The sequence below is a fragment of the Siphateles boraxobius genome, unplaced genomic scaffold, assembly GCF_051911475.1.
Source record: "Siphateles boraxobius isolate OS27281-9 unplaced genomic scaffold, OSU_SipBor_1 35, whole genome shotgun sequence".
NCBI lineage: Eukaryota > Metazoa > Chordata > Actinopteri > Cypriniformes > Leuciscidae > Siphateles > Siphateles boraxobius.
In genome coordinates this window covers 15952501-15969371 of record NW_027508975.1, presented here as the reverse complement: position 1 = coordinate 15969371, position 16871 = coordinate 15952501, and the positions used below count along the sequence as shown (strand labels likewise).

General features: G+C 39.9%; 1 protein-coding gene across 1 annotated transcript in view; it reads right to left on the bottom strand.

Annotated features, from left to right (window-relative positions):
• ldlrad4a (low density lipoprotein receptor class A domain containing 4a) overlaps positions 1 to 16871 on the bottom strand; it is a 97059-nt gene that overhangs the window by 67265 nt on the left and 12923 nt on the right. The window contains exon 2 of the mRNA XM_077196661.1: positions 908 to 1367. Coding sequence (XP_077052776.1) covers positions 908 to 947 — 40 coding nt within the window. The 5' untranslated portion in view covers positions 948 to 1367. The remainder of the gene's footprint in view (positions 1 to 907; positions 1368 to 16871) is intronic.

The following is a 16871-nucleotide window of genomic DNA, read 5'->3' as shown; positions in this document are numbered from 1 at the left end:
AGGTTCTGTGGCTGCTGTTTGTTTGTGGTGCTCAGTGACTGTCTGTCTAAAACTCTGCATAGCCTCATAAAACGTGCAGATGACGTGTGATGTCTGCGAGAGCAGGGTGCGCAGAGGTATGGAAATACATACGTTGACAGGCCATATCATTCGGACAGAATGCAATGATTGGATGAAAATATTTTGGTCCTCAAACTTCCACAGAAGACATACAGTATGTACATGTTTTAACATTTAGACCAATTCTATTATTGATTGCAATCAGGGTGTGAATAGAGTTTCAACCAGTATAACAAAAAGTGTAAAAAGTCATGTATTCTCAAACAATTAAATTGAACTAATACATTTTTTGACCCATGTTTTTAAAGTGGCTCACTTCTTTCTTTGACCAAGTAAATTTGCACCTGAACAGCCAGCAATCAGTATAGAATTATGTTTAGTATAATATAATTAATTTAATTTAATTAATATAATTAGTATTTAAGAATATTTTGTTGGTTTTGCATGGAAATTCTTAATTTCAAGTGAGATTAGATGATTTTCAGTTTAAAACATGATTTGCGGAAGGTGTAACTCAATTGGACCTAATTTACACACATGAATGGGAGATTTCTTATTTATTATTGTTGTTGTAGATATAAAAACGGGAAGTTGAACTGTGAAGTAACTGACTGGTTATGTGATCATGGCAGCAACTACCAGGACTCACCTTATATAGAATAAAAGTGATAAATTATGTGTCTTATTGTGTCTATATGTGTCTTACTCACTATTGTGAGTCTTAATCAGATGCAACTGTACATCAATTTTAATATTTCATATATAATATTAATTTATTTATGTTTAAAACTTTAAGGAGAAACTTAATTTACTTAGTGCACCTATCAACGGGTTAAGTACTACTTACCTGTGTTATTGTATGTGGCTGGGTAGTCAGCTGCCTGCATACTGCCCTTGCAGTAATGCTTTTATCTGCAGCTTTAACCAGTCCAGTAGAAAGAGTGTTGCTGTGTGACCTCCATATGGATCCTCTGGTTCAGCTTATGCATGGCAGTTGTTCTTTAAAGTCCTCCTGGCCAGAGAAAGTGCTGGATTTGCTAAATGACCAGTTACAAAACTCACTGTGGTGAAAATGCTTGTTAAACAAGGGACCCTATCCTCCAAGCCATGGATATGCAGCCATGGCCAACTGTGCAAAGTTTCACTCTAAAGCTTGGAAGTGTTCAACGTGTCTGCTAAAACTGTCTTTCTTTCCACTTTTCAGGCTTGGCATGTGAGTGACACAGATGCCCATAGACACCGTCCTATCCAATGTGTCATGGGTGTCATCCTTCCTCAGGAGTGCTGGAGTTTCTTCTTAGGAAAAACTGTAGAGAAAAAAGAAAGAGAAAACTGGTTAACATGATTATATTTGAACAAGTGATTCCTGTTCCCCTTGGCTGGTTCATTTCGGAAGAGAGCCATATGGAAGACTTCACTGGAGAAACAACCTTCTTTATTTGTTCAGATGCAAAAACACAGCAGGGTGGCACTTTGAAGTCTGGAGATAAATATAACTGGGGGTGGCGTGCACACCTCTGAAAGTAAAATCATCTCCACTTCAAACACTACAGGGAGAGGAGAAACCCGCTCAACAAGAAAAGGCAAATGAAACATTGTTAGCAAAAAGTATAAATGAGTAGAAAAAAATACAAAGCAAAGAATATGGAAATGTGTAGGGCAGCTATGGACACAGCAGTCTGGTTTTGACTGCTCTTATCCATCAAAGCACTATGTAACAGTCAAGTCATTAGGAACCAGAGATTCTATAGCCATCTATGATAGAGGTCTGCATGGGCGTTATATTGACCCTAAAGTCTAGGAATGTGCATATTTTCAAAATCGAATGCCTTAACGACTAGTTGACTAATCATTCTTAAGAAAGCTCTGTATAATTAGGCTGTTTTTAAGTTCACTCCACCCTGACTGGACATGGCTTTAAATGGGTGCTTATATATGGCACATTCTTACATTTAAAAACAGCTGGATGGAGCGCAGCAAAATGTAAGTGAAGTTGTGGAAGATTGGAAGAATGTAAGAGGAAGATTTTAAAAGAGGAATTATCTTTAACCTGAACTCATATGGATGCACAAAAAATAATACACAAAGCAATGCAATGGACAAATACATTAATCTGAATGCGTAGGGTTGTAACAATAATAAAAGTAATGTGAATGGGCTTAAACCAGCCCGTAAACAAGCCCCTGTGACCTGACCGACCAAATCAGTGCTGTAAATTTTTAACACCGTATTCCAATAGTCCAAATTATAATGATTTTATCTTGAGACTTCTGCATTCAGTTGAATTCTGCTACACTCAGTCCAAATGTTTTCAAACAGAAGAACTATGTCAACACTCATTAAGAAACATGTCTGCTCGCTGTCTAGTCTGACTATGACACAGAGTCTGCAAAATTACACAAAGCTCAGGGTTCAGACAACCAGTTAGTCAATTTTGAAAATATTTAGGTTTTCACATAGCAAGACCTGATCAGGAGACAGACTACTAATATGTGGATGCAGATTGGCAAGGACAGTGTGTTTAACTCAAGGATGAGAATATCTAATTTGAAATACAGTGGAGTTGATTTATAGCGATAAGGATGTGGAGGAAGTTAGGAAGGAGCATGAGTGAAGTTTTCTTTTTGTCCCCAGGACAGAGTTTGTTCATTGTTTGACTGACAGCCCCGATATCAGCCAGCACATTCAAACCAAGACTCTCTCTCGCTCCTCTCCTCATTTTTGAGGACAGTTCCTCCTTGTGTCAGCATTCTATGCGACAAATATCTCTCTCTGGAGATCGGCCAGAGCACCACAGCGCGCTGTGACGAACAGAAAATGGAAGATAGGGTCTCAGTGCAACAACTGCAGCAGATATAGAGTAATGTGAAGGACTGATCTGCATCATTTCTGTACTCATTTCTGTACTGTTTTTAAGTGTGCCTGATACTTTCTAAAACTTCTTAAACCTTTGAGAAGCTGACAGCATCCAGGAATCCTTCAACAGAAACCCCAGGTGAGTCTCTTTGCAGCACAAAATTCATATCAGTACATCTGACCATAGATCTGTTCTACAGGCCACATCTTGTTCCTTGAAACTAGGCCAAGAAAGCACATCTGAAGCTGAGGCTATCCAAGAGATATATAAATGCTTTCTGGTCCTGACTGAATGATAAACAAAAGGTTCTATGAGACAGGAATTTTGAGGCTCAGCTTTGACATAATATACTGACTAATCCTTGCATTCGCCCATCAATGGCTACCCATACATTTCCATTATGACACAGCCACATGGCAGCATTCTCCTTTGAGATGAGAAACCCCATAGGGCATGTTGCTCTTCTGACATTGATTAACGTTCTAACAACTTCCCACCATGCCAGATAAAGGCAGTTTGGCTGAGGGGCAAATAAAAGCACACACACAAACACATGTACTGTACAGTGAAGGTGAAACGTTCACCCACACACTATTGTCGTTCCACGTACAGCCATGGTGTGGAGACCCAACGCAAATGTGTGAAAACATTTCAGTGCCATTTCAACTGATCATGTGGCACATAAAACTTGTACTTTGAGTAATAACTTCTAGAATTCTAGACCTGGGGCCTCATTTATAAACGTTGCGCACGCACAAAAGAAGGCGTACGCCGCTCTCTACGCAATAATTGGTATTTATAAAAAGCAAACTTGATGGGAAAATGTGCGGTCCTTCACGCAAGCTCTGACCCAGGCGTACGCACAAAAACGGGTGAAATGAGAAATGGCGACACCGTCGGCAGATGGAAGAAACACGTGAAAGTGTGTGAAACTGTAGACCGTTGTGTAAAATAAATGGCAATACTGCCTCTCATAAATAACACGAAGACTTCACAAAGCAAGTCTTACAATCAACAGCCTACACGAACACCCGTTTGATCGATCTGAAACAGAAATGCAAATTAATATTTCCAAAAAGAAAAGTCAAATATGTTCTGCAATAATATTGGCATGTTATACAATTCATCCTCATAAATAAGATGGTAAACAGACCAAAATAAATGTACAAAACTGATATTCTCGCCAATGTGTCTGTCTGGCGGAGCAGATATAGATGCAATTAGATAGTCAGTCAGATAGATATATAATTAGGGAGATATATAGCCTAGATAGATTTATAGACAGATAGATAAATAGTTGTATTATTTGTCCTCTGGGGAAAGTTGTTTTCATACTAAAAATGTCTTCATCAGCTACGGAATCATGGTATTCATGCATATGCCTTTAGTTTGTTTTATTTTTGATAAAATAACGTATGACGTAGACTATGTCTCAACCATTCAGAAAGCTGCAAGAAATTACATTTGCGCTGAACTAATTCCCATTTCCAAGTAGATTATAACCAACATCTGTAGCTTGTCAGATGCAATTAAATGGATGGAAATAAAATGCCCCATCACAATGCGTAATGACGCACAATGGCTGATCTTGCGCTCTTAGAAGATGTGGCAAATGGAAGGATTCGGAGTGAACGCATCTTCAGACAGCAAGAAGATTTGCTGGCAAATGAGGATGAGTGGCTCATGAGCCGGTTCCGACTTCCTCGAGCTGTCCTGTTGGACCTCTGCGGTCTTTTGGCCCCCGCGTTACAGAGGAGCACTCGGAGGAACCATGCCGTGCCAGTCCCACTTCAAGTCCTAACAACACTAGGATTCCTGGCGACTGGCACTTTTCAGAGGGAATTGGCTGACAGGTCAGGCATATCTCAGCCGACCCTTAGCCGGATAATGCCAGACGTTTTAAAAGGCATAATAGCTTTGTCCCATGAGTGCATAAAGTTTCCATACACGGCGGGTGAACAGGCAAACAAGAAAGCTCAATTTGCAGCTATGTACGGTTTCCCAAACGTTATCGGTGCTATTGACTGCACTCATGTTGCCATAAGGGCAACGAATGTGAATGAAAATGCTTTCATTAATCGAAAGCATTTCCATTCGATCAATGTCCAAATTATTTGTGATGCAGACATGTTGCTCACTAACGTACTAGCTCGGTGGCCTGGGTCAACCCATGACTCATTCATTTTAAGACACAGCAGTGTTGGGCGCAGACTCGAGGCTGGTGCTGTGCATGATGGCTGGCTTCTAGGTAGGCTACGTTTGATTACTAGACATTTTACTGTACTTCAAAGTCTTAACCCTTTCACTATCCTTGCAGGGGACAGTGGATATCCCCTCAAACAGTGGCTGCTTACACCTTTCCTCAATCCACATAATGCAGAGGAAAGGCACTACAACATGTGCCACAGCCGAGCTCGCGCTATAGTGGAGCGCACCATCGGCCTGTTTAAGGGCAGATGGCGCTGCCTCGACTGCACTGGAGGGAGGTTATTGTACACTCCTGAAAAGGTGTCCAAAATCGTGCTGGCATGTGCTGTGCTACACAATGTGGCACAGCTTAAAAACGTGCCTCTACCCCCTGATGCCGATTGCTGTGTTGGCCCCGACCCTGACCCCCATCCCCAGGCATTTGAGCCAAATGCTGCTGCTGTGCGCCAGCGTTTGGAAGTGATGCGTCGCTTGTAAAGAACAACAAAAGGTGTGGAAAAAATATATTATTTATTCAAGAATTCCCTCATTGTGCTGTTTATTTCAGTTAGGACAGTCTTGATTTCACCCAACTCCTTTGCCACCTCTCTGACTGAGTTAATGACTTCCCTCTGCATTTCAAGGACTGCATCGGTGAGGACACGCCCGCTTTCTGAGAGCCGCGTGCCGTGGAGACGCTGGGCACAGACGGCTGCTCAGCTGCAGCCTCTGAACCACTGGCACTGGCCCAGCTAGAACACCCAGCGACTGAAATAAAGATTGTTCTATATGAATAAATTGTAATCGTGTAGCCTACATACATGTGACTTGACTGCATTCATTTGACTTATTTCACTTACCTGTGTCATCCGGTGCATCTGGCGCGTCAGTGTCCCCCTCCGCCTCAGTCACCACTCCACTTAATAGGGATTCCCCAATAATTGCCGACAGTCTCTCATCAAGAGGGGTCAGCTCCGGTGTCCCCTTTCCCCCACCCGTGGCAGACACACTCTGGCGATGGAGCGCTAGACGCTTTTTTGCCTCGACTTTGATGTCTGACCATTTCTTTTTTATTTCGGCCACAGTCCGAGGTTGTGAGGCTACAGCATTTACAGCGTCTGCAACCTTTTGCCACTCAAGTGCCTTTTTGGCATTAGTAATGCCCACACAAACAACATTTTTCTCCTCTTTTCCACCTCGCCAACGATAACTTCTACTTCATATTGAGTGAAGTTACGTTTTTTTGATTTCCTCTCTATGTTTGCCATAATTTCACAATCTATGAATATTAACTTGTGGGCGTTTCACGGACTATTTATGGGCAACTATGGGCGTGACATGAAGCCGCAAAAGCTGCGCTACATTTAGAATTGATTGGGATTTATTAAGGAAAAAATGCGTAGGATGTGCGTGCGCACGGTTTTATAAATCCGAATATTTCTGTGCGTACGCACGTCCTATGTTGCGCACGCCCGCAAAACCTACGCAAAGTTTTATAAATGAGGCCCCTGGACTTCAGAAACCCTTTTGGTTGTAGGGGACAAGGTTATTTGCGCCACTGGGATGATGTAGCCTAGTATTTAAAGAGCTTGGTTAGTAACAAAAACATTGTAGGTTAAAACTCCCAAAGAGTTGAATCATGAACTACCACATTTGTGCAATCCCTTCCCAAGTTGCTACAGGTGTATTTTAAATCACCTTGGATAGAAGAATAATCTAAATGACAAAATAGTAAATTAGACATTAGCATTGCAGGTCAGATACTTTAATGTAATTGCAGTTAATGAGAGCTGAGGTACAGACCCGAGCAGAGGCTTAACATAAGAGAATTTATGGAGGTTAAACACAGGTCAAGTTCCATTTTTCTGGGGGGCTTTTGAAAGACGCAAGTAGGTCAGCAAGAAGTGAGTTGTATTAGCCTAGCCATGAAATAACTACTGCCTGAATGAGCAGCTTAATAAACCTTGGGCCAAGAAAAGGCAGAATTTCAGACCATATATCATTTCAAATGGCCAGTTTCCGTAAAGTGGTCAGCAAAGTCTATGGTGACTCCTACTGTTTTAGGGAACTGGTAGAGATGACTGTATGACCTTTAACTGAGATGTATTAAGGGAAGTTCTAGGTTCAGAAGAAGAGCAGATCATGCTTGAAAATCGAGATTATTATCAAATTGAGTGAGTCTGCATCCAGTTTGATATGTTAGAAAGGCATGATGAGATCTATTCAAAGATCATAGGTGGAGAGGCAGAGAGGAGGAAATGAGATGTGCTGAGATAAGCAAAATACTTTAAGAGAAGCAATGAATGCATTACAGTTTTGAGTGCAAATGGAGAAAAGTATGGGCCAAATACTGAACCCTGTGGTACCCAATGCTGAGGAGACAAACAAAGGGAACCAATACCAACCAAAATCTATAAACATGAAATATGCAATCTGACATGTCTTGGAAGAAAGTGTAAAAGACGGGCCAACTTTACACCAATGGCTGCCTGCACCTGCACACTCTTTAACAACAAATTACAGAAGTTATCCTAGACCAGAGGTCTTCAATCCTGGTCCTGGAGGCCCACTGTCCTGCAGAGTTTAGTTCCAACCTGCTTCAGCACACCTGCCTTTGTATATTCAAGCGATCCTGAAGAGCTTGATGAGCTGATTCAGGTGTGTTCTGGACAATGGCCCTCCAGGAGCAAGATTGAAGACCTCTGTCCTAGATCTTCACCAAAACCCCACGTCACTCTCATTGCAACTGTATGTTATTACATACACACCTTATGAGCACTTCACTAGCAGTCTTCTACACACACCTCAGCAGGTAGCTGATGAAGAAGATAAACTGAGTGCGGGAGTCTAACTTTGTTTATCAAATTAAACTCTGGTTTCACTCTCTTCAGACTCAAGAAAGAACAGAGGAGTTTCCTCTATCCACTACCGCAAGGCTAGTGTGCTGTTGATAGGACCCTTTACTGTCAGTAGGTAGGAAGGAATTTGCCAGAATTTACAGAGAATTAGTTTCCTACAAATTATCTTTTAGTTTCAGTTTCACTATGTCCCCCCATGACCCAAGCCGATTGAGAATCCCTAACCCTAATTCCCGACCCTATTCTTAATCTTAGATTTGCCTCTGGCCACACTTAGGATAACCTCCTCACTCACAGTCCCAACATTTTATGTAACCAGTTCCCTTATGTAACAGTGCACACTTAACAGCCAGTGTGCGAAATACACAATGACTTCCAGGAGAGTTAAAAAAAAAAAAACATATTATATATATATATATATTTACATTTACATTTATTCATTTAGCTGACGCTTTTATCCAAAGCGACTTACAATTGCTATATGTCAGAGGTCGCACGTGGGGCACGTGGGTTAAGTGTCTTGCTCAGGGACACATTGGTGTCTCACAGTGGATTCGAACCCGGGTCTCTCACACCAAAGGCATGTGTCTTATCCACTGCGCCATCACCACCCAATATACGTATATATATATATATAAAAGCTAAATTCCAGGATACAATCTATTGAGGTTTCACAAGTCTCAATCAAACCAAATTGCCTTTTGGGCAATCTTAAAGACTTTTTAAATAAAACACTTTTTGTGTTTGCTTGTCATATATATACATAATCTAGAGAGTTAAGGAATAACAATCTGCAGCTACAATGGGAGGGGGGGGGGGGGGGGCACCATCTCGTGTCCCCAGAACTACCAAGAAGCAATTTTTAAAGAGGGGGATCCCTTATTTGGCACTAGGTTAATATTCACCTTCTGAATAAATCGTAACCTAACTTTTGAGGTCACAGAAACACACTCTTAAAACATTTCCTTGTGTAAAGTAATAATTGTTTAGAATTTTGTTTACACAATCTTTGTAGAGTGTAAGCATTAAGTAGGGTCTGTCAAACCACCCCAATTTGTGCTCAGATCAAGATCTTTTAAGTAACTGTTATTAGAATCAAAAAGAATCGGGACCGCCAAGCACTCATGCTGTTCAGCCATTATTTGGCATAGTTCCTGCTTCTGGTGTAGGAGTGCCCACGTAATAACCCAGCAAGAATATTTGATGAATCTTTTATCTTACGTAAGGTCCCAAAACCCATCATCGTCTCCCTATCTGCTCTCCAATGAAGGATTTCCTTCTTAGGCTCTGTTGTTCTTTATTATAAGGAGCTGTGAATCAGCCCGGAAGTGCCAAGCTTAGATTTCGTCCTCTCAGGCATATTCTGCCACCTAAACAGTGCTCAAACACACACTGATACACATACACAACCTGCAGATAACCTGCAGTACCCCGTTTATAGAACATCCACCTACTCTCAAACTATCTTTTTTTTAAAAAATGTACCACTTGTCTATTCCGAACTGGACATACACTCATACACACCTGTTGTCCTCCGCAACCACTGATTCATTACAGTCCTGCCATGCACCCAAGTGTGACACAAGCCTTTTGCCTTCTCCATTAGATGAGTCACAGCTCAATTAAACCTCCCTAGGCAGACACACACACTTTTAGCAGACTGAGCACTCAGGGGGGTGGCACTGGCTGTAACAGACCTGGCCTCAGGCAAACATCTCTTTCAGACTTTTAATTATGGCCATAAAGTCAGGCCCATTTTGCGCCTTGTGCGGGACTGTTTTCTTAATCTTGCTTCCGCCCCCTCCTGCTGAATTTCTGACCATTACGACACTCTCCGGCAATGTTTGTATCCACTCCCACCCACCTGCAAACATTGTTACAGCTTGTAGAAATTGTGGGGGAAAAAAACTATTAGGGCTATGCTAAATGTTTAGAATAACAGAGATAAAATATTGTGATCAATTAAACTGACAAGATAAAGTAATGTCAGTGCCACAAATGACACACTCAATTGGCCAGCTTTTTATTAAAACAAAACCACAACTAGTGGAGCATAAAAACATATTACAACACACACCAAACCATAACAGTTAAATTATGTTAACCTAACAAGGCACAATATTTAACTGAATTACTTATAAAATAAATAAAAATTAAATTAATATAAAACAAAATAAATAAAAAATAGGAAATAAAAACCTCACAGATAGCAGATGTGTATGTAGCCTAGCTAATTAACATAGCAAAAAGAAAATAAACAATACTAAAAACATTAAATGTACTTAAGGATTTAAGCCTGGTATGGAGGAAGAGAATGTTACAGATCAAATGTGGTGAACTTCATGTGTTGACTGTTACGCGGCAAATTGCGGGACCTGCTCTTTTTTTTTTTGACCGCCCACTCCCACCCACCGCAAAGGTAAAACTGCCCGCTCCCGCGAGATTTCCATTGGGATCCAAATCTCAATGCACCCATCAACTTTGCAGCTTATCCCTAATGTGGCATGATGTGACAAAGCGACAAGCAGTAAATGTAAAACAGTTTCTATTCTAATCAGCCACTACTGCAACAAGCAACTTTATCGGTTGCTCAAGGCCCCAGTATACTTACAGCAAAGTTTGTTTTGTTTTTTTATGGGGGGGGGGGGGGGGGTGGGGAGGTTGGTTCACCGCTTAAGGGTAAAACAACGTTTGAAATACTTCAAAAGCGGTACATTGTTAGCAAACATATTGCTGCTGAGAGTGCTGTTTAATTGAATATGTAAATATATGCTGCACGCTTTTCTCTCAATAACAAAGAAAACGCACAACAAAAATGACAGAGGTGAGAAAACAGCAGTTAATAAAGCATCTGATCATAGAGATGTGGATATGTTTGCATAAACTCTGGTATTTGGCATTCCAGTCAAGTCACATTTATTTAACATTTTATACAAAAGATTGCTTTTAAAACAAGCAGTTTACAGTATTAAACTTAAAAAACAGTGCCAGTGTTGCTTTCAATAAGAAATACGACCTCAATTTCTACTATAAAGCAGCTCTCCAGTGTGTTTTTACTCGTGTCAGACCAACAAATTGAATAAAAGGGATGAACTGGAGAAAATTTCTAAATCAAAGGCGGCGGAGCCACAGAGCACACCTACCTATTACGTAATCACCATGGACAGTCTAGTTTGAAGTAATTTATGGTCAGAAAGTTTGCTTTGGTAAGCAGTTTTAAACTCCGAAAATTAACATATTTTTGGCCGGATTCTCTACACCAGTCAGTTATTTATTTTCGCTTGAAGTATATCAGAGCCTTTAGTTTCTAATTCTGTGGTGTCACACTGGGTAGCCCCACCACAATGCAATATAATTCATCCAAAACACTCATTGTAGCAGCCCAGTACAGTACCATGTAAACAGTTTATTCCAAGTAAATAACCTGAGCCCTCTGACCCAAGGAAATTACTTTGCCAGCCATTCAGAAAGCATCTTAAGATTATACCACAAGCTTGACATTTATATGGCCAATATACATCAGAGAATGTTACATGGGAATGTATTGTGAAACATAAAAACATGGAAAAGATTGACAGGTCTAGAAACTGTTGTGTACTGTCTGTATGTGTGTCTCACATTTGGAATTTGTGCATCATTGTATTGTGCCGAGGTCTCATTATTGTCTGTGTGTGTGTGTCTGTGTCTGTGTGTCTGTGTCTGTGTGTCTGTGTGTGTGTGTCTGTGTGTCTGTGTGTGTGTGCGTGTGTGTGTGTGTGTGTGTGTACCGGGGTTCAGGGCTGAATGGTGCCAGTCTTAAAGAGTCTCTGTGGTGCCTGCCTCATCTGCCAGCCTCAAGATTGATTTATCAAGACATAGAGAACGAGGCAACACCCCCCTCACACCATCTTTCTGTCTCTCTTTAAAAAACACAAAGTCCCCAAAACAACCCCACCCCCATCACAATCACATTTCCCCCTCAGACAAGTGCTTTGCACCCAGAGCTAGACACCGTCTCACACACTCATGCAGGGCGTGGGCCGATGGGGTGGGGGGCGGCTGGCACAGAGGGGAATCATAACACTTGATGGTAGCAGAGCATGTCGGATGTAAACAGCATCATTTTCTCTTTTATTTCACTTACGACAGAATAAAATATGGAAATAAAAAATGTGGGTGGATGTGTCTCCCCCTCCCTGCACAAAAACTTCTCCGTCTCTCTCCCGCATCATTATCCGCCTGCGTCGTTTTCAATCGGCTGGCGAGACTGAGAGCTCACGGGGAAAAGAAAAGCCAGCAGAATATTTTTAATCTCTACCCTATTCCTGACAAGAAAAAAAATAAAAAACATGGGAATGAAAAAGCAGAGGAGAGAAGAGTTGCAGTGTGGGTAGAGATATGAAGGGGGCTTTTTTTATTTTACAAACAAAGTACTGTAGAGGTACTATAGTACAGTTATGATATAGGAAAGTAACGGCATGGTATTTTGATTTATACCGTGATACCAAATTATTACTGAACTGCATAGTTGGACATTTTCAGCATCAGAAAATATTTTGTCCATTTGGATGATTAACAGAATTGCTCTTTGAGTCTTTTTCCAAAATCTAATGACAGCCTTGTCAACAACTAAATATTTTTAAATGTTTTTCATGAGTTTTGAGTAAATATTGCATAAAATAAGTGTTGATTTCATTTGTATTATATCCGATAATCTATATTAGCAGGGTCCAAAGTAAAGTGTCAAATGCAAGTAAATTGGCTTAGGTGAATAAATAAGTTGGCCATGTTGGCCGCTAACTTTATTGGGAACTGAAAAAAATGAGCGATTTATTAAGTTGAACTGAAGAAAAATATTCTTACCCTCAGTGATGTAAGAAACAAGAACGATCCAAGGAGTACAAACAGTCTATCAAATAAAACATATACAGACTGACTAAACATCATTAAATTTGTTTGCTTTTTCTCCAGAACTTTATTACTTCCTGAAATATTCCTTTTATTAAAACACAAAAATGTACTGAAAGTCTTCACAATTTGTGACAGGCGAGAAACTTCTTTTGTATGATGCTACAAGTGTCTCAACAAACCAGCATAGTTCAACACAAAAATTAAAAATAATCGCAACATTGCTATTTTTCGCATGAAAATAGCAAAATAATCCCAAAGGACAACAATGTTTAAAAATTATATTATATTATATTATATTATATTATATTATATTATATTATATTATATTATAAATAAAAATAATCTAAACCACTTTAAACTAACGTTACATGTCAGATTTAAAAAAAAAAATTTGCTGTACATTTTCTTCACCCAGCATTGTCAAAACACTGATGTAGGACAAAAGGTCATTACAATTAAAAACCACTTTTATTAAAAACTACTAAATACTTCCAAAAAGACACCATGACATTACCATGATACATGTTCAAAAAAAAAAACATGATAGTACTTTTGTATTTAGTTATAGTTGTAATAGAAATTATACAACCCCCATTGCAAATCAGGTTTATAGGCAAAATTCACAGACATTACAACTGTTTGCAATGAACAAATCAAACAATAGTATTTGAAATAGCTCAACACAACACAATAAATGTTTCAAGTGGTTTCCTCAAATTCATCTGAAAATGCAACTTCAAAATTAGTCTCAAAATTAGTCTCAAAATTATTCAACCCCCTGAATAGGGCTGCGTTCCAGTCCACTTGTAGACATGCACTTGCGAACTTCCCCAAGCACTTCCTCTCGGGGGAATACCTGCCGCCATTTTGAAGTGAGTTCCACTTCACGAAGTGGACAAGGGAAGTTTATATGGACAGACCCTAGCTCCCTCGATTTTGACCGAGTCTACTTCGTACACTTCAGGCAGCTCCATATACCACAATGCAACACGATTGTGATGTCAACGCATATTGCGTTTAATTTACCCCAGCACAAACAACTCTATGAGATATATATATATATATATATATATATATAAATTATTTATTTATTTAATAATTTATTTAAACAACTCAAATACACCTATATACATATAGAATGCTGCATTAAACAATTTCATAAGGGGAAAAAATAAATAATAAAATCAACCCCATGGTGGATTCTAAGTTATCAAGGGCTTAGCACGTTCCAGTTCAGCCTTTTGCAAAGGTTCCGCCAGTAGTGGGCACTCATGCAACGTAAGCAATGAGGTACATCCGAGTGGACAAGATGGAGGGAAGTTAGCGAGTGAAGGGAATGACAATTTTGGACTGGAACGCAGCCTTGAATCCCTCACAACAGCACAAATCTGCAAAACAGGTGTTGTTTCCGGCACACCTGATGCAACTAATCAAGGGCTTTATTAGTTGCACCAGGTGTGCTTTAACTAGAAAAATAAAATATCTGAACTGGCAAGGTTTGTTGAGTGTCACGTTTGACTGCATGTTGGAATTATGGCTAAGTCAAAAGAATGGTCCAAAAAGTTAAGAGAAGTTTTCATCGCCCTTCACAAACAAGGAAGATAGCGAAGACACTAAATGTTCCTAGAGACACCGTTGGAAGCATAGTTTGCAAGTTCAAAGTTAAAGGAACAGTGTTTTACACTACCTGGAGGGACAGAAAAAGAAAGCTATCAACGGCTACAACCAGATTTGTTGAGGGCATTTCCAAAAAAAAACCTTGAGTGACTGCAAAAGACATGCAGCAAGACTTGGTGGAAACAGGTTTCAGCTTGCATAGTAAGGCGCATACTAAACGCATGCCAGAACTCCAAGACATACACCACTTCTGAACAAAAAGCACAAGAAAAGTCTGCTCCAATATGCTCAAAATCATATAAATACGCTACAGAGGTTTTTGGATTCTGTTCTGTGAAGCGATGAAACAAAACTGGAACTTTTCGGCCCTATGGATCAGTGGTATGTCTGGAGTGAAGCATATACTGAAAAGAACACTCTGTCTACATTTAAGCATGGTGGGGCTCGGTGATGCTCTGGGGATGTTTTGCATCCTCTGGCGCTGGAAACCTGCATTGTGTGGAAGGCAAGATGGATTTATTGAAGTATCAGGATATCCTAGGAAAAAACATCATGCCAGTCAGTGAAGAAGCTGAAGCTTGGGTTTCATTGGACCTTCCAACAGGACAATAATCCAAAGCATACCTCAAATTTCACCAAGGCTTGGTTGCAGAAGAAGTCCTGAAAGATTCTACAGTGCCTTCACAGTCACCTGGCTTGAACCCCATAGAAAATGTCTAGTGGGATTTGAAGAAGGTGGTTGCAGAACGCAAACCTAAGAATATTACTGAACTGGAGGCCATTGCTAATGAAGAAAGGGCTACGATTCCTCAGAAACGCTGCCAGAAGCTGGTGTCTGGTTCTTTATCTCGTTTGCACCCGGTCATAACAGCAAATGAGTGTTCTACTAAGTAATAAAGATGCTTGCCGTGAAGGGGTTGACTAATTTTGAGACTGCCGAAGTCATTAAAAGTTGCATTTTCAGTTGAATTTGGGGAAACCACTTTTGTTGGTGTTTGTTGTGTTGAGTTATTTCAATTACGTTTGTTTGATTTGTTCATTGCAAACAGCTGAAAGTCTGTAAATTGCCAATAAACCAGATTTGCAATGGGGGTCTAAATCTTTCCCATATTGCAATAAAGAAAATAGACACAATGAGTTGAAAAGTTGCTTATTATGACTCCAGAGGACTTTAAGCTCAAGACGATGACAGTCAGATCAGTATATAAGGAGATGAATCAAATATCAGATAAATACTAATGCAGTCGTTTCAGCTTGATCCCTCGTTTAAAGATTGTATCAGAATGTACTTGTTTCTAAAGGACAGGTTTTAAAAAATCTTTCTGCTACAGCCAGACAACACAATCTTATATATCTGCAGCAGAAACTTTCACAGATCATTGGTTGACGTTATTGGCTGGAGAAGTCCAGACCTGGGCTACATTTCGTCCTTTCTAATTGACCTTCTATTTTTGCTGATGGGATTATTTTATTAGTTTCTGTCTTAAAGGAATGGTCCCTCCAAATATAACAATTCTGGTTACAAGGTTTATTTTCTGTGGACCACGAGGAGAAGTTTTTTGGTTGTTGTTGTTTTTTCCCCCCTTTTTGGAGTTTAACAGCCCAAATATATCTTCATTGTATGGAAAATAAAAATGGTGTGTACGATTAAAAAACGAACGTAATTCAGGTTTGGAAATAGATAGAGGTGAGTAAATGATGACAGAATATTCATGTTCTGGTGAACTACGCCTTAACTACACCTTAAATCCATCATCCATAAATACAAAACAATAGCAGGGGTGATATGTACTAAAATAATAGTCTATACAGAAAATGACAGATTTGACAAATCTGTCATCAAAAGTGTTTGTCTGGTGCATGAAGAAATGAGGTGTCTGTGACCATCCTATGCAAAGCCCACCCCACCCCCCGTCTTTTGGGGCAGCGAGAAGACAAAAGATAGCCAGAGAGAGTGCATGGAAAGGGCACAAGCACATTATCGTCTCGTTTGGTACAGAGGGTGCCAGACTATAATGAATAAAGGAGGCGATATTAAAAAAAAGAGAAAAAGAGGTGTGAGGATGCCAAGCACTTGGAGAGACAAAGGTACACATTAAACCCTGATAAAGTCAAAGAATGCTGGGAATGGAATACTAGTATGTGATTTCTTCATACTGCACTCTATATACTATGTGCTGCCTACTATTTTAAAAAACAGTGTGTGAAACAGAATGCAGTATGCAGCAATAAACGTTTCAAGAATTTAAAGTTTAATAGAAAATTTGTATGTCTTCTTAACTCATGGCAGTTCTATCAAATAATGAATAAAAAAGAAAACAAATATGATGTTGCTTTTGGTTCATTAGTCACACTGGAAATAGAAGGTTGAGCGCATTGTCCAGTATCCAGTCCGGCCTAGA